Here is an 18,890-nt window from a genome sequence, read left to right as displayed (position 1 = left end):
CTGCACAAAACCCAAATGCCTTGAATGAAATCCTGGCTCTGGCACAGCATGAGTTCCACAGTCTAAGTCCCAATGTGCTTATCTGGAAAACGAGGACGGTAATAACATTTACCTCACTGAATTATTAGGAAGACTTGGCGAAATAGTCTCTATCAAACTCATACTGCACAGTTAAGTTTTCCCTACATGTTAGATATTATGTAGACATATAATAATACTGTACAGTATGTATCCATCTCTTCCTTGAAAAGCCCTCTCCTCTTGCTGTCTTATGATAGGACACTCTTCTCATTTTCCTACTGCTGTTTCTTGTCTCAAGCCTTCACCACTGCTTCTTTCTCACCTTACATTGCCAAATGTGAGCTTTTCATGGTTCTACCTTCAACTTCTATTAATATTGTTCTAGTGACTTATAAACAAAATACTAAAACATTTGGTGAAGAAATGAATCCAAATTCCCTAATAAAAAACAAAATTTATCCTAGAGAAACTTAACAGTAGGTTTGACCAGGGACACCCCCCTTTTTCCATATAATGATTTTGATATGCTTTCAATTTAGGACAATCCCACCACCACCAATAAGCCTTGCAAGAGAGCCCACACCTTCGAAAGGTAGCCCAGCAAGGGCACATTTTGACAAACTAGATGATAATGCTCATATTCTCCATGTAAACTTTAGAAAATGCCAGATAGAGGCAAAAATGAGTTTGGAAAGAAATATTTATTGTGAAGGTACTAGATGTCAAGCGGTGTGCTGAGAGCTCTCACCTACACAATTTCATCTGATCTTTCCTGCACTACAACATTGTAGATCGCAGGCCCTTCCTGCCGGGCCGAAGATGAAGGTGTGAAACAACATCAACTCCAGGTGAAGGGAATCCATCTGTTTGTAAAAACAGTACATTCCCATTGTCTGTATGCCTAACGTAACCATGATTTCTTACTAAGCCTCTAAGAGTGACTGAATCTCTGTCTTCATTAAGAAAAGATTAACAATTCTAAAATGTTACAATTACCTTCTGGGTAATGATGGTGTATTTATAGGAGATTTCAGTTTGTGATTAACTCACCCTGTGAAGAGGAAGAAAAAGGAGAACAAATATGGGCCATTTTCTATAGAAGCTTTTCCTTTACAAAGGAAATGAAAGTCATAATGGATCGCCTTACCTTTTGATAGAGTTTATTTTTTTTTATTTAAAATGTACAATTAATAATTAATCTGAGGTATTTTACAATAGTCGATATAATCTAGCCACACAAAAAAAAGTTAATTCCCAAGATAGATAAAGCTATAAAGAAAGCACTTAAGGTAATATTACTATTCATCTAAGTAGGTCTTTAGAGAAAATAAGCCAGTAAAAAAAAATCTCTCTTGTGATTTACTAACCCTTCAAAAAAAGGGATCAGTGACAAGCTGATCAACAGGAGCCATGGGCCTGATCATACACTGGAGTTGCAGCAGCATTTATCAGTCCTGGGCTCCATCTCTAGTCCTCTGGCTTTTCTCACACAGGAGAATCGGCGTGGCGCCAAACACAGCCCAAACCTCAGTGTCCACTGAGAACAGGGACCCCCTATGTCCTGAAATAAGGGGTTTGATTCCAGAGCTGGGGGGTATGGTCAAGATTAGTTGACTACCATGTTTCCCTGAAAATAAGACCTAGCCAGACCATCAGCTTTAATGCGTCTTTTGGAGCAAAAATTAATATAAGATCCAGTCTTATTTTAATATAAGACCAGGTATAATATAATATAATATAATATAATATAATATAATATAATATAAACCAGGTCTTATATTAATTTTTGCTCCAAAAGATGCATTAGAGTTGATGGTCTGGCTAGGTATTATTTTGGGGGAAACACGGTATATATCCTTCTGTATTCAACTTACTTTTTTTTAATGTCTTGGGCTAAGAGTGCACAATTAGTAAGGACCACAGAATGAGCTTGGGGCACTCTGATTTCCCCTAGTTAACCTAAAACCTATTCCGTAATAGTAGAGTTTGCAAATTTGGCAAACATTTGTGCACAATATATATTCTCATTTATGTTTGCTTTTCTACTTCGTTAATATCATTCTTCGTATGCTTTAACTTTAGAAAAGTACCGTAAACTGGATGGTATTATAAATGAGAAACCAATCCATCAGGTGATGAAACTAAAACACCAGGAAAAATAATTCATAATGATTAAGGAGCTGTACTGGTGAAGTGTTAGGAGAGTTGAGAAGGCACGTACCCCTGTTGTTCTCAGTTTTCGGGTTGGTTTGATGAGTTTGGCTACTTTCTCCATGAGAAGAAAAGTAAACCATACTTTGATCCAATATACTAAGTTATAAAATCCTTTCATAAACTTTCTTTATAATGTTCACTGAAATACTTCAATTAAAATGTACCTTTTTAAGGCTGAAATTTATAAAGAATCCCTATTAAAGGCAAGTCCTGAATACAAGTTAAATACAAACTAACCATAAATTTAAGATTTTAAACCTATTTCTAACTTAAAGAAAGGTTAAAGCAATCTAATTTTAATTAAATATATCTATAGCAACTTAATTCCAAATCTTAAGGTTCTGCAACCCAATTTCTCATGATAAGAAAATTACTAAAACTCATCTGCATTGAATGACAATCTTCCATTCCTCTCGGCTCTCTGAATCCATTATCTGTCTCATGGGAATGAATGCTTTGCTATGACTGATGATGAGTAAGATATATAGGACAAATGATGCACTTTTTCATTTAAAAGACTAAAAAGGAAATTCACTTTAGTCTCCTTTCTGCCTAGTTTCATTAAAATCTAAATACAGCTATTATAAGAGATTTTTTTTCTAGCTCAGTTCAGTTTGACAAAAAAATCTCATGTATCATTTAAATCAATTATAGGTTCTCTGGAAATACACTTCAAAAGCTTCATTTTAACACCGCTGGCTTAAAAATAAACACACAAAGTCTCACCAAAATTAATAAGCAATCAAAAAATCCTCAAAATAAGTATTAAGAAATACTATATTGTATATATAATTAGTACTAAATTGTATTCTAAGAGCCGTTTTGATTTTAGAAAGTACTTAGGAAAATAGCATCATATAATTCTTTAGTTCCCAAAATATCTTTATAAAATAGAATATTTAATCATTTATTTTACCTGAAAAGTATACAGAAATGGCCCTAAGTACTTAGAATGGCATCAAAATTTCAATTTTACTTTACTACTAGATGAGTTTAGGCAGATCACCGAAGCTTACATGAGCTTAGAGATTACCCATTGTCCCTCTCCCATCGCGGAATTTCTATGATTTCCTCCACTCCAAGATAGCTAAATCTATAAAGCATTTAAGGTAATATTACTACTCATCTCAGTAGGTCTTAGGAGAAAATAAGCCAGTAACAGATAAAACCCCTCTTCTGATTTAGTAACCCTTCAAAAAAAAGGATGAGTACCAAGTTGATTGACAGGAGCCACAGGCCTGATCACAGACTGGAGCTGCAGCCTGGTATCAGTCTGGTCCCCTATCTGTACACAGTGTCTGGCATATAGCAGGTGCTCAATAAATACTGCGACCAAAGGCAAGGGAAGTCGGGAGGAATGGAGAAGCTGTTGAATTAAATTCCAGAACTTTCACAGTGTCTTCTAACTTAAAGGGCCCTAACAGAGTTGTGAAACAAACAGACCTAACAACAACAAAAAAATTTACATACCCACATAAAACTGTATATTTAGTGATTAGGACATTTATTTAGCGATTTTACAACTTTAACAAAGTAAGCACCTTATTTTAACATTGCGTTCTATAACTCTGGGGTGTGGGGGCAGGAAGCAAGAAAAACTGTGGTTTTCACATGCCCATAGGTTAGATGTATTGGTAATAATACATACATTGTTTAATGGTATTTTAGAAGCCTCTGATAAATTGCTACAAATTTAATTGTTTGCTTCAAGTAGATTAAGATATTCAGTACCCACTTTCATCCCTGCTTCCTCTGGCAGTGACTGCCTTTTTCTCTTAACCACAGAGCCTGTATCTGTGCCCCTCTTCCAGGACTCCAGCTCTAACCATACCCCAATAACCAACCATCCCCCCCGTTTTCATACCTATCCTCAGAGGGCAACACCTTTCCAGCTCTGGTCGTTCCCTTTACCTTCACCAGCCTTCTCTACGGGCCCTTCATTAAACTCTCCTGTGAAACCCTGAGCATGTCATCTGTGTCCTGCTGTTCCGTGACTAACCCAGAAGCCAAAACCCTGTGACTCTCAAGAAAAACTCAACAGAAGAAAGTCTGTAAATGACTACCACCTGAAGACAACACCCACATTCAGTGGAGCCAAGCACACGTATCAGTGGGCCGAGACAGCAAGAAGAAAGCAAGTTAGAGCAGCCTTGGTTTAAAACAAAGAAATTTCTATTAAGTGCCCAGAGTCGTCAATCTACAGATGTGTGGTTCATTCACTTTCAGTCCTGATGGAACTCTCATGTCACTTATTCTCCCCTTATTGGGAAAAAGATGTTTGCAAAAACATATACTTCCATCCATAAAGCAATGTCTAGATTACATCTGCCCAGTATATCTGCTTCATCACGTGGCAAGTGTATCAGGTACATTAGTCACAATAAAGACATAATTCCCTTACATTTAAGGAAGTAATTTTTAATTACACAGTCATTGTTATATAATAACCTCTTCAAAGTATCTCCCACAATCTTTCCTTATTCTTTTATAGAAACAATGTAAGTACTATTTAGTGATATTTCTATACATTATAGAAATCTCTCTCATTGCAGTTCTTATGTTATAGTACATATCATTCATTACAGAGTCAAATAGAAGACTAGGATTACACATAACTATACACTTTCTAATAGCATGACCCTTTGCCACTATATTAGACTGTCCAGCTACCATAACAAAATACCACAGCCCGGTGGCTTAACCAACAAGATGTGTTTCCCACAGTTCAAGAGGCTGGGAAGTCCAGGCCCAAGGCGCTGGAAGATTCGGTTCCTGGTGAGAGCCCTCTTCCTGATTTACAATCTATTACCTTTTTGCTTTGTCTTCACATGGAGGGGGGAGGGACGGAAGGGGGGGGGGAGAGGGAGAGAGAGAGAGAGAGAGAGAGAGAGAGAGAGAAGCACTCTGGTCTTTGTCTTCGTCTAAGGATCTTAATCCCATCCCATCCCCATGACTTCATCTAAGCCAAATAACCTCCCAAAGACCTCATCTCCAAATACCAGCACATTGAAGGTTAGGGCTTCCACATATGAATTGTGGGGGACACACACATTCAGTCTTTAACAGCCACCTAAAGGAGACTCTTTCCAGCATGATTAAATTGAGCCTTACTTTTTCCTTCTACTGAAAACCTTTATTTATATCCCAAAGTGTCCTAAGCTCCTAAATGTTTTCTTCAGTGTACGATTTTCCTCCCAGGGAAATGCCCCCCAGAGAACTGGTTCATGGGGTCTTCTCTACCTTTCTCATTGTTTGTTTTCTGTGTCTGGGTTGCCTGACCTGCTTCTCTCCATTTTACTCCCTCAGCTCAAGTCTCTGATTCCCCCATCCTATGTCTTCCTCGTCCTTGGGTCAATCCCTCGTTTTTCTGGCACACATACATCGCCTCCTAAGGAAGAATGTCTGCAACATAAAATTTCTCCATCCCTACCGATCTGAAAATGCCTCAAACTTGTCTAGACAGTTGATTGATAAATTGGCCAAGGAAAAAGAAACAAATTGCTACCACCCCAGAAATCTGAAATAATTATTTCATTGTTCTCTACCTTCCACTCTAAGTGATAAGCCCATCTGATTATTTTCTAGGAGACATGTGTTTTTCTTTCCTTCTCGAAGATTCTACTAAAGAAAATAGGGGTCACTGCTTGGGGTTGCACACTGCCTACTACGTGGTAGCAAAAGAGAATGTGGATGTGACTTCCCCCCATGAACATGGAACGGGAGACATGAGAAGAAAGGATGTAAGATACTACAGCATCTCCTAGCAAAAAAAAAAAAAATAAGGCAATACATAATCAACATTAAACTCTGCCCCCCGGGAACTGTGATTCAGGAGGTTTGTTATTTACCCGGGAATCTTCATTTTATCAACACCCAGGTCACCCTCGTTCAAGCGATATATAGACCACACACTGGGGAAAAAATGTTTTAGACTTAACAAAACATGGTGAAGATGAAATTGTTCTCCAGTAGAGGGAACATCAAAAACCCTGTTTAAAGTAAAACATAACTAATTTGATACAATGTAGGGAAAAAAATAGCAATATTTCTTACTGCTGAGTTTTCTAGACTTTTGAATGAAATAAGTAAAATTCTATAATAGATATCTCGTATAAAATGCCCTGAAACTTCACAAGTTGGTAAGCTGAACTTTTAAAAACTTATTGAAACATACTTTAACAGAAGCAGGACCACTGAGCCAAACCATTCCAGGAGGGCTTCACAATACCCGAAACACAGCACGAAAGGTGTTCTGTAGACTTACCGTAATTCAGCAGGCCTAACAGTAAGGAAATACTATTCCGGCGATGAGAGGGTAGAGTGGAAACCACTCTACCTATTTCAAATAGAGGAACTTATTACAGGGAATTGGTTACACAGGTAATAGAAGGGCTGAGAATTCCAATAGAGGCCAATTAAGTAACCCAGGGATTAGCAATAATTAGGAATGAGGTAACACCCCTAAAGGAGAGGCAGGATTACCCTAACCTAGCAGCTAGGGCCATAGCAGAAACAAGGCAAGCCTTCCTGGCAGGAGCTGAGCTCATAAAGAGAAAAGCAACAAGAACGGTAAGCCACACCTGCTGTAGGAGACATGAGCAGCGTCACTTTAGAAAGAGTTCCCTGGCTTCCCCCTCCTCCCACCCTCAAGTTTCCCACTAGTGTCTCCTACTAAACCAACTCAACAGAAGCAGAGTCCAAGGGAGCATGGGGAAATGTGATACGGAACAGAACGGAAAAGGGTAGGTGAAAGGATTTTAGGGCAAATGAGCAAATGAACAGTACAGCAGAATATTTGAATTTGGTAAGAAAATCAACAACCAAGGCAATCCAAGAGAAGTGAAGAGCACATGTTCACATAAAATCTTGTACACAAATGTTCATGGAAGCATCATTCACAATAGCCAAAAACCGGAAACAACCCGAAATGTCCATCTGCTGAGGAATGGAGAAGCAAAATGTGGTATGCCTATCTACACAGGAAAATATTACTCAGTCCTAAAAAGGAACGAATGATTGCTACATGCTACAAAATGAATGAACCTTGAAAACATTATAAAAAGCTCGAAACAAAAGGCTACATACTATACAATTCCATTTATATGAAATGTCCTGAATAGAGAAGGTGTGGAGGGAGGAGAATTGTGACTAACTGGCAAAAGGTATCAGGTTTCTCCTCAGAGTGGTAAAAATGTTCTAGAATTAGACAGTGGTAATGATTGCACAACACAGTAAACAGGAGGTCAGATAATTAAGTTAGTGAACTCATCCTAGAAAAACACTACATACCTCATTGCTGAATATCACTATGGTCACCTTTCAAGTACTCCCCTTGGGAAGCTATGCACCAACCCCAGTGCCTAGTCCACCCTTCAAAGCAATTTTGCAACTCTTTTTCTGGAATTGCCATCAGAGCTGTCATTGTATTACCCTTGATGTCCTGAATGTCATCAAAATGTCTTCCTTTCAATATTTCCTTTATCTTCGGGTAGAGAAAGAAGTCACTGGGGGCCAGATCAGGTGAGTAGGGAGAATGTTCCAATACAGTTATGTGTTTACTGGCTAAAAACTCCCTCACAAACAGTGCCGTGTGAGCTGGTGCATTGTGCTGATGCAAGAGCCATGAATTGTTGGTGAAAAGTTCAGGTCCTCTAAGTTTTTCACGCAGCCTTTTCAGCACTTCCAAATAGTAAACTTGGTTAACTGTTTGTCCAGTTGGTACAAATTCATAATGAATAATCCCTCTGATATCACAAAAGGATAGCAATATTGTTGCAACAAGTTCATGAACTTGCTTGTCAGATTTTGTATACAAAAAAAAACACTGTAGTGTACACTTTGGAATGGTGATTTTTATCTCAACTTTTAAAATGTTAAAAATTAAAGCAAATAAATAACTAAGAAGTAGGAGAATATGATAAGCCTTTAAGAGTTGAGCCGAAAGCAATTTAGTATCCATGGTTCTTGGGCAGTGACACTGCACTCTGATATCACTGTTGAAGGTCACTGATACTTGCTGAGAAAATGTGGTATTCTTTTCAGGTTCTTATTCTCTAAGTAATATACCTGAAGTACTTCTGCCACTGATTTACAAGCAACTAAGATGGCTAAGTCGTTTTTCAGAAACCCATCATAAGAGATGGGTCTCTGGCAGTCAAAATTAATACTTGCAATTTTACATAAGGAATTACAAAGCAATAAAGAAGCAAAATTCTCCTGTGTTTCAAAATCTATTCAAGCTTAAACATACCTCCAGATTTTTCAAATAACAAAATAGTTGGACAGGAATTGAAAATGTAAAGAGCACAAGCTAGTAATAGGGAAAAGAGGGAATGGATGTGAGAATGAGCTATAAAGTCAAAGCTTGACAATAAACCAGACAAAGCTTCAAGACTAATCAGTGAATTCCATTTGACCGGCTTGGTACAACAATCTGGATAAGCCAAACAGTGCTATAAACCTTTTAAGGATTTACTACATTTTTGTAACCTCTATAATGCAAAACTATATTTAGTTATCTGTGGTATAAGAAATAAAAATACCAACAAATTACATTCAGTTGCTTTCAACATCTATCATAAGTGACAGATTCTTCCAACAATAAAATTTGAACTTAAAATGAATAGTTTAGTTGCGATCAAGAGACAGAGAATGTTGATACATGTTATCAAAATGTATCAGATGTGACTATTATAAAATAGAAGCCTTCTCTACAAAAACATCTAACTGGTAAGAGAATAATATAAATAATGTATTATACCTTCTTTATGTAAGTAAATGGTGAGTTTAATAAAGACACTTTAATGGAGAAAATTATTAAAATTTTAAAAGACAACTGCTAAAGAACAAAAAATAACTTTACAGGCATTAACTACAAGAGAAAACAACAAAACCAAAACCTAACAAAAAGTATTGTATTAACCAAACAACATAAATTTTTAACAGATATTTATGAAAAAGTAACACAAGGCTAGAAAATTATTATTTCTGTCACACAGTTCAAAATCTACTTTCTAGCATCAAGGTCTCTAACAGCAATCTCCTAAAATCCCAGGAGGTGAAAATGCTTCCCTATAAAAATAATCCCATTAGGCATTATAACAAAGCTCTCTGATCCAGCATAACTGGGGCCAGAAGTGGTACATATATTGAAAATATTGGTTAAAGCAGAGCATGACAGTCAAAATGTTGTTTTAACTTAAAACACAAATATATTCACTCATCTTCTGAGTTAAGATTATTTCATTTAACTTTAGTCCCTGTCTGAGCTTTTGTATTATCTTTCTTGTATGATCCTATAGCCTACGATGCAATATTTATAATTTCCAATTCCCTTGGAACAAAAAAACAGAATGAAAGCTAAAAGGTATATGCAAAATAATCTGCATGCGAAATTGTTAGATATGTATCGTTTTGGGTAGTTCACTCGTGTATACTTAATTCAAAATGAGTTTTCCAACTTGTCCACACAGAGATTTTCCCAGTACTTAATAACTGTCTTTGCTGTCACACCCATAGACCATCACTTTATATAATATTATATTATGGAATTATAATGATGAGAATTGGCATTCACAGGATTGCAGAGGGGTGGGAGAGTAACTCTGTATAAGCACAAGATGTAACCAGCCAAAGAACTGCGTATGTGTGTGCAGACCACTGCCTACTACCCATTTGTGTTCAGTCTCCTGTGGGAAGCTGTCAGTATCTTTTACAGTAAGCCTGTACAGCAGAAGTAAATTCCCTAAGTCTAGTAAGTACATGTTGGTTAAGTAAAGCTCCACTGTACATCTACTCCATTGAAAATGAATAATTCATCAATGAAAACAGATAAAAGGGGTGAGAGAATCAACACCAGGTTGGAAAGCTAGAGAAAGTCGTGACAACATTCTATAATACATCTATTGGCTGATTAGTTGTTTTAAGCTGACAGACATCAAAAGGCCATTTCTTAATTAGCGTAGGTGTTGTTTCAATTAACAAGCCTAAAGCCTTTTACCTCTACCTCGTTTGCCACTCCTTTGCCAAAATAATATCAAGAATCCCCAGACCACCCCAGCAATGTGCTTTCTAAAAACATCACCATCTCCAGTAATCCAAACAGAAGGGAAGCTACATAAAAATTCACTGAGACGACGCACAGGGAGTTGAAAATGTTTACGTGACAAGACTCCCTGAAGTTCCACACAAATCCAGAGGCCAGTAGAGATTCCAAAGAAACCTTCTCAACAATCTGCAAAGGAAGCACCATGCTACCTACCCAAGTCCCCTCAGGCCCCAGAAAAAAAAGACTGTCAGGTACGTCGAATATCAAAAAATCTGGAAAGCTTACACTTTATATTATGAACATGTGTTATTTGCCACAAGGGTCATTTATATTACCATTCTCAATTTTTCATGACCCTACATAAAAAAAAGATTCTGCTTCCACATGCCACGGACATAAAGGCTTGGCCAAATTATTTGGTTAATGAAATGTCAAGTGCAAATCACATTTGCCACTTCTAAGCTGAAGCTTTTGGAGACATAACAGGTTTCCTCCATTGCTGTTTCTCTGTCATGAGATCAGCATGTCCCACACAGGAACTAATCCACCACCCTTGATTCTGGAAAGATTTTGACACTTGGGACAGAGCCACAGCTGATAATGTAGCCAACATGAGCAAGTAATAAGCCTTTGTTGTTCTCAGTCATTAAAATGTTGAAGTTTTTCGTAACACACTATATACCACAGGGAAAGCTCACACACAGCCACCACAGATTTAGTTGAAGAGAATACAAAGGAGGAAGAACTATATCTTCCAACTGTAAAGGACATCTAAAACAAAAAATACAACCACTAATTTTCAGATCAGTGTTTCTCAAACTATCAATGATGATGGACCAATTATCCTCTTTAAAATTTTTTTCCAGCCTATTATAGACCAATATTTAGGTAAAACATAATAAAGTGAATTATTATAAGATTGCAATTAAAAAAAAAAAAACTTTCAAAATTTAAGCCCTAATTTCTGTATTATTCAACAGAAATAAAATTATTCTGTCAAACTGTTATTAAAGTTTTTCAATGCTTACTCCCAATTCTGACAATATATCATCACTGCAACAATTACAGTACACAGAATCATACTGGTCTGCAGAGAACATTTTGAATGACACTGTTTCAGAACCTGTGGGATTAAGAAATATAAAGGCTTTTGTGATGATGTAAACTTGGCAACTGTACAACTGGACGCTAAATTATAGACAAATTCATCCAGTAAACAGGCAAGATTAGCTTTAGTATCTTTCCCACTCTACAAAAATATATCTGGTTATTTTTTTTCTATAGGCATAAAAATCAGGGTGTTTCTCCCTCATCCCCTTTTCTTTTAGTCTATCTATGATAGACATTTAGGTTTCTTGAAATGTGCCTAACTCCTAGACTTTGTAATTTTAAATGAAATGTTTTCAGTTACAGCAAATAGGCACCCAATTATTTTATATTGACATATGCACTTTACTGCTTTTCTCTCCACTGTTTTCTAGCCATTGGAAAACAGCTAGTTTTCTTCAGTTATTTAGCAATCTGCAATAAACATGATTTACTTCCAAAACCCCAAGTATATTTTAAATTGCATTTAATTTTCTAAAGAATGAGTCTTTCCCATATTAAAGATAATTAAAAGTTTTAGAAATTCATCTGGACCATTTAGTGTACTTTATGACTTGCTCAGAAATACTTTTAGGGTGCTGTAATTATAATCTTGATGGATGTGTCATTATATATCTACTGTCTTTCTGGGTTGCTGAAGCAGCTGCTAGTTGCTTAAAAAGCTAGTTTGTGGGGTTTGGGTGGGTTTTTTTTTAGTGACTAAAAGGAAAAGATATGATTGTTTCATTCATTTTCTCTCAAATGAAGAAAAAGTGTGTGTAACATATTTAAAGTGAAGTTGCTTTCCAAGTTTTAAAATGTGGATAGCAAAAGCCAGATCCATCTGAGTTTGGGCAAAACAGACTACTAAAGTCATTTGACTTTTGTAAAGCTCAACTGCCTTTTGAAATAAACATTTCTTAAAAAGAAGATATAGACAGACACTTACATATTAGAGTACCTTTTTAACCTTGTCAATTAAATTTCTGTAACACTAAATTTTCACATTCGCAACGTAGTTAGTATCTAGAGCAACCCAGTTAGACAGGTAAGATAAATATCATCATCTCTATCCCCACTGAGCCAGATGAAGAACATGTTTGGTTCTTTGTTGGTCTGTTTGTTTTTACATACCAAATTCATGGCAATTTCTTTCTTGAAGATCATTTACATTTGACTACCCTTAAGTAGATGTCCCTTAAAACTCTTTAGGTTGGTTGGCAAAAAAAAAAAAAAAATACACCAGAACAATGTGTGTTTATGAGCACTATTATGAGGAAGCCCTGAGAAAAAATTTACAAGGCAGTCAATTTCAAAAATTAATAGAAGAGGAGAAAGACGCCATAACAATATGTTAAAGTATTTTGACTATATAATTTTCCATAACACAGAATTAAAGTCCAGACATTCTTTAATTTTAACTTCTTCTGAAAAATTATCACAAATAGAAAGCCAATTAATTTAGAGAGAGAAAAATTCAATTAAGAAAATTTCCTTTTTCAGTTAAATATAAGCAACAATTCATACATTAGCAGAAATAAGATTTTTGTTGCTGCTGTTGGAAGACTTGTTTTATGTTACCTTTGGGGGGTTGAGGGTAGCGGTAGATACAAGAACAATGTTTTTAATTATATATATACTTCCATGAAAGTAAAATTATGTTACTTTTTAAACTCTGCCAACAGGTACAGGAGCAATAGTTTTTTCAGATGCTATTTAGGTACCCATACATAGACATTGTGAATACTGTCACATTAAATGACAAACAAAGTAAGAAACTGAATTCTTAAAAATGATCAGTGTTAAAGAGAATAAATTCTATAAAATCTTCTAAGTTTATTGCTATTTAAGTAATCAACTGATAAATATGAGGTCATATGAATACAGTTAAACACTTTTTTTAAAAAACATTTTATTTGATTAGCAAAACCACTAAGAAAAATATCTTAATTATTCTTCAATTTCATTTTCTAATTAAAAATATACTATAATTTTTAGCCACTTAACATGCATTTATTACTTTTAGCTTAGTACAAATTTATACATTAGAAGACAATAGTAAAATTATCTATCACATTTTTTATCCTGAGAAAAAATTCAACAAAGAAAAATGACTTTCTTATTACTCAACTCATTTTAGGGGGGAAAAAAAAAGATTTTATGTAAATAAGGGGAAAAGAAAATACAGAATCCCTTAATTGTGTTTTTTAAAAAATAATATGGTTAGTTCAGTTATATAAGGGCATATTTTCAGCTGTTGTCATCATCTTCAAAGTTCTGTGTTCTACAGTCATTAAATTAATATTCATGTGTACATTTTTTTCCAAAGAAATACTCTTAAATGAATTATTAACCCAAACTACTCTCATTTTTCAAGATTTTTTTCAAAATGTCATAGCTTTCGGTAAGAAAAAGTTGAGATCCCATGAATAAAGAGATTCTGACACCCTGTAACTTTGGGCAGGAAAAAAATAAAATATATATATATGTATGTATATATATATACACACACACACATACATATATATATAAATCCTTTCCTCTAGATAAGAAAATAGATTGGACATTTAAATTTTCCCATCATACTGCCTGTTCGTAACTATTTTCTATCACAATTTCATTTATCTTAGCTTTTCTAATCTCTCCAGTAAAAATAAAGGACCATTGATTAAACCATGGTTGACTGAAAATAATTGACTGAATGCTATCTCAAGGCTATGGAGAGATTTTTAAATTATGTGACATACCTTCACAAAAGGTAGGATTTTTAAAAATCAAGTTAAATTGAAAAAAAAGTTAACAGAGGACATTGTTACATTAAAATAGACATTAAGTAATTTTTAGTTTTCGCTTTATAAGACTCTTTAGATTATTATACTTTTAATATTTAAGTATTAAATTCTAAGTACAATTTTTAAATGTAATTCTCCAAATTCACATATGACTCAACTAATTTACAAGGCACAACTTTTAATAAATCAGTATTAGTCATTATAACAAATGTCATTTTCATATAGTCCCTTTCTCATATTTTTATGTTTCTATAACCTATTTAGTGGATTCAATCCTCAATATAGAAAGAGGGTACCAAATGAAACTACCAAATTTTAACTGAGGTTCTCATAGTAGTTCTGGTATCTTTATATAAAAAGTTAACTTGGACATTCTCAATCAATACTCTCAATCTTATAAATGGTCATAAAAACAATAAAATAGAATGCCAAAATGTGCCTTGGATATAGGTTGATGTCTAAATGGTCTATTAAAAAACAATCTAGTAATTAAGGCAGTTGACTAAAGAAAACAGAGAAATAAGCATGTTTCTGTATAATAAAGAAAATTAATAACAATTTTAATAATAATTTAAGTAAAATGTCTCCTATCCTCAAAATACAGTTCATAATTATCACCAGGCTAAGCTAATAGAATCAGCAGATCACACAATCTTTCTGAAAACTTTCCATGAAGTTTTCAATAACTCAAAAAACATAGGGAGCTGACATCATCTAATTTGGAGGACTGCACAGAGACTTATTTTAAGTCCTTACACCTGTGCTTTCCAATAAGGGAGCCAGTAGATACTTGTGGTTATTGAGCACTTGAAATGAGGTTTTGTGCAACAGAGAAAGTGAATTTTTAATTTGATTTAATTACTTTATTAAATTTAAAATTTAAAACTGTTGCTCAATTTAGTTACTAAAATTTTCATTATGTTTGGAAACATTTGGGTACACACTTTTAAGTAAAAATCTTATTAAATCTAAATTTAGATCAAGTATTTCCAATGAAAAATTACCAAATTTACAAGACACAGTACAAAAGAGTGAAAACATCTCATTAAAATTTTTAAATTGATTACATGTTAATATTTTAATTACTGGGTCAAATAAAATTTAACATTACTAAGATTCATTCAACTATTCTTCTTTCACTTTTTTAATACACTTCGTAAAAATTTGAATTACATAAGTCACTTGCATTGTATTTCTATAGGAGAGTGTTGCCTTCGACAATACTTATAAAACCAAACCATTTTTAAAGTCAGGTTCCTTGGGGTATAATTCGTATGCAATAAACCTCAATCTTCTATGGGTACAGTTCTATAAATTTTGACAGATGTACACAGTCATGTAACCACCACCAAAATCAGGACATAATTCATTTTTATCACCCTGAAAAGTTCCCTCATGCTCCTCTGTAATTAATTCATATTTCCTAACCCAAAACTGTGACAACTCTGTTTTCTGTCCCTATAGTTCTGCCATTTACAGAAAGTCATATGAATGAAATAAATACTACACCGCTGTATGGTACTAAAGGAGTATTACCATTTCTGATATTTCCTTTCCTTGTATTGTGATTATTTTGCCAAGGCCAGTTTTTCCAGTTATACACTTCAAAACTCAGCTTTCTTCCTTTCGTTATTATAGTAATTTATTTATAGTTTCAGAATAAAATTAAACAGACTACATTATAGTTTCTTAATTACAGGTCCTGCCTCCCACTAGATTATAAATCAGAAGGCTGACTTCTACAACCATTATGCCTTCCATTGGATTAACTGTCTAGTGAAATTAATAGTGCAGATAACAAGAGTGAGAAGATATTTCCCATTGTGTTATAAAAAAGGGGAAAGGAAAAAAATTAAGTGATGAAGACATTTACCCTCTAAATTAGATGTCTACTTTGATTGAGGTCTCAAAAAAGGAGATTAGGCTATGCAGGATAAAGAACTACAAGGCCAGCTAACTAGGTGCAAATGCTAGTGGATGTTTAACCTATACCAATATTTTTACCCAGATTGTTATTGTTTTTTCCAGAGCTTGCTAACAAAGTTGACTAAATTTAGACCAGTCTACCTAACGCTGTTTTTCTCATCAACTGCTATTTCTGGTTACATGATTTTACAGAACATGAAGTTTTTCAGGAACACATACATCATATTACAGCAGAAACACCTGTAACCGCAGGACAGTAATGATTTAATAAATACTACGGCTCTAACTGAAAAGTGGGATATTTTTAATCATTAATCTTCATATAGTCAAATATATAAAATATAACAAGTCTATGTTTTAAATAGATAAATATTACTCCTGATTTTAATGCTTTCAAAGTACTTACTGAAGTCTCCAGTCAGAAAAACTCCTTCTGCTCCAGGGGCCCATTCTTTGCAGTATAAACCACCATCAGCATCTTTGTGGATGCCAAATGATTCATAACCTCTGGAAAACTTATCGATACCACCTTCGTTCTCTCCAATGTTGTTCAAAGCCTGGTTAAAAAGTTTATACCTATGAAAAGAGAAGAAAAAAAAAAGCAGTTAAAAAATGTAATTGTCTTGCAGAAAAGCTACTGCAATTAAGTGGCTGCTTTAGTCTTATTTGGAAAAAAGGAAAAAGATATCATTAAAGAGGATTAATGTGAATAATTTCATTTATTTGTAGAGGTAACCTAGTAGGATAAAATTGTTCTTATCTTAAATAAACTGAACTAATCTCACTAACTTTTTTTGCAATTTCAAGCATTTTGGTATAAGAGAGGAAATACAATGATTATGTTATTCCACAAAAATTTTTAAATCAGCATGATAGCTCCCAGATAAGAAAAAGCTAAAGGAGTTCATCACCACTAAACCAATATTACAAGCAATGTTAAAGGGACTTCTCTAAGAAGAAGGGAGGAAAAAAAACTATGAATAATAAAATGGTAATAACTATGTACCTATCAATAATCACTTTAAATGTAAATGGATTAAATGTTCCAATCAAAAGATATAGGGTAACCGAATGAATAAATAAACAAGACCCATACATATGCTGTCTACAACAGACCCACTTCAGATCGAAAGACACATAGACTGAAAGAATAGGGAAGGAAAAAGATATTTCATGGGAATGGAGATGAAAAAAAAAAGCTGGGGTAGCAATACTTATAAGAAACAAAGAAGGACATTTCGTAATGACAAAGGGATCAATCCAACAAGACAATATAACCCTTGTAAGCATTTATACACTCAACATAGGAGCACATAAATATACAAAGCAAATATTGACCAACATAAGGGAGAGACTGACAGTAATACAGTCATAATAGGGGACTTTAACACCCTATTGACACCAATGGACAGATCTTCCAGACAGAAAATCAACAAGGAAACAGCGACCTTAAGTGACACGCTAAACCAGATGGATTCAGTTGATATTTTTAGAGCATTTCATCCCTAAGCAACAGAATATGCATTATTTTCAAGCACAAATAGAACATCTAAGATAGACCACATGCTAGGCCACAAAATAAGTCACAACAAATTTAAGACTGAAATCATATCGAGCTTCTTATCTGACCACAATGGTATGAAACTAGAAATCAATTACAAGAAAGAAATGGAAAAACACACAAATACATGGAGGTTAAATAACATGCTACCAAACAATGAGTGGGTCAACAACAAGAATAAAGAAGAAATCAAGAGAGACCTTGAGACAAACGAAAATGAAAACACAACGACCCAAAATCCATGGGACACAGCGAAAGCAGTCCTAAGAAGGAAATTCATAGCAATGAAGGCCTACCTAAAGAGACAAGAGAAATCTCAAATAAACAATCTAACCTTATACTTAAAGGAGCAAGAAAAAGAACAGCAAGCAAAGCCCAAGTGAGTAGAAGGAAATAATAAAGATCACAGTGGAAATAAACAAAATAGAGTTTAAAAAAATAAAGTAAAAAAATACAAGAGATCACTAAAACCAAGAGTTGGTTCTTTGAAAAGATAAGCGAAACTGATAAACTTTTAACCAGACTCATCAAGAAAAAAAGAGGAAGGACCCAAATAAATAAAATCAGAAGCAAAAAAGAAGAAATGACACTACCACAGAAATACAAAGGTTTGTAAGAAAACAATATAAACAATTATATGCCAACAAATTGGACAATATGGAAGAAATGAATAAAGTCCTAGAAACATACAATTTTACAAGAATGAATCCAGAAGAAATACAAAATCTGAGCAGACTGATTACTACAAATGAAATTGAATCAGTAAACAAAAAACTCCCAACAAACAAAAGTCCTGGACCAGATGGCTTCACAGGTGAATTTTACCAGACATTCAAAGAAGAATTAAAACTTATCCTTCTCAAACTATTCCAAAAAAATCAAGAGTAGCAGAGGCTCCCAAGCTTATTCTATGAAGCCACCATTATCCTGATTCCAAAACCAGACAAAGACAATAGAAAAAATGAACAAACAAATTATAGGCCGATATCCCTGATGAAGATGGATGTAAATATCCTCAACAAAATATTAGCAAACTGAATTCAACAATATATTAAAAAGATCATATGCCATTATCAAAGAGATTTATCCCTGGGGTGCAAGTTTGGGTCAACACCCACAAATCAATTAACATGATATACCACATAAACAAAATGAAAGATAAAAATCATATACATATAGATTTAGAAAAAGCATTTGACAAATTCAGCATCCATCTATCCAACATCCAAACACTCAGTAATCT

At 34.5% G+C, this 18,890-nt stretch overlaps 1 protein-coding gene across 1 annotated transcript in view; it reads right to left on the bottom strand.

The window, feature by feature from the left end:
- GBE1 (1,4-alpha-glucan branching enzyme 1) overlaps window positions 1-18,890 on the bottom strand; it is a 253,758-nt gene that overhangs the window by 184,735 nt on the left and 50,133 nt on the right. The window contains exon 2 of the mRNA XM_019732062.2: window positions 16,493-16,662. Within this exon, the coding sequence (XP_019587621.2) occupies window positions 16,493-16,662 (170 nt within the window). The remainder of the gene's footprint in view (window positions 1-16,492; window positions 16,663-18,890) is intronic.

This window comes from Rhinolophus sinicus, linkage group LG01 (assembly GCF_036562045.2).
Source record: "Rhinolophus sinicus isolate RSC01 linkage group LG01, ASM3656204v1, whole genome shotgun sequence".
Taxonomy (NCBI): Eukaryota; Metazoa; Chordata; class Mammalia; order Chiroptera; family Rhinolophidae; genus Rhinolophus; species Rhinolophus sinicus.
This window is presented reverse-complemented; position numbering and strand designations above follow the sequence as displayed.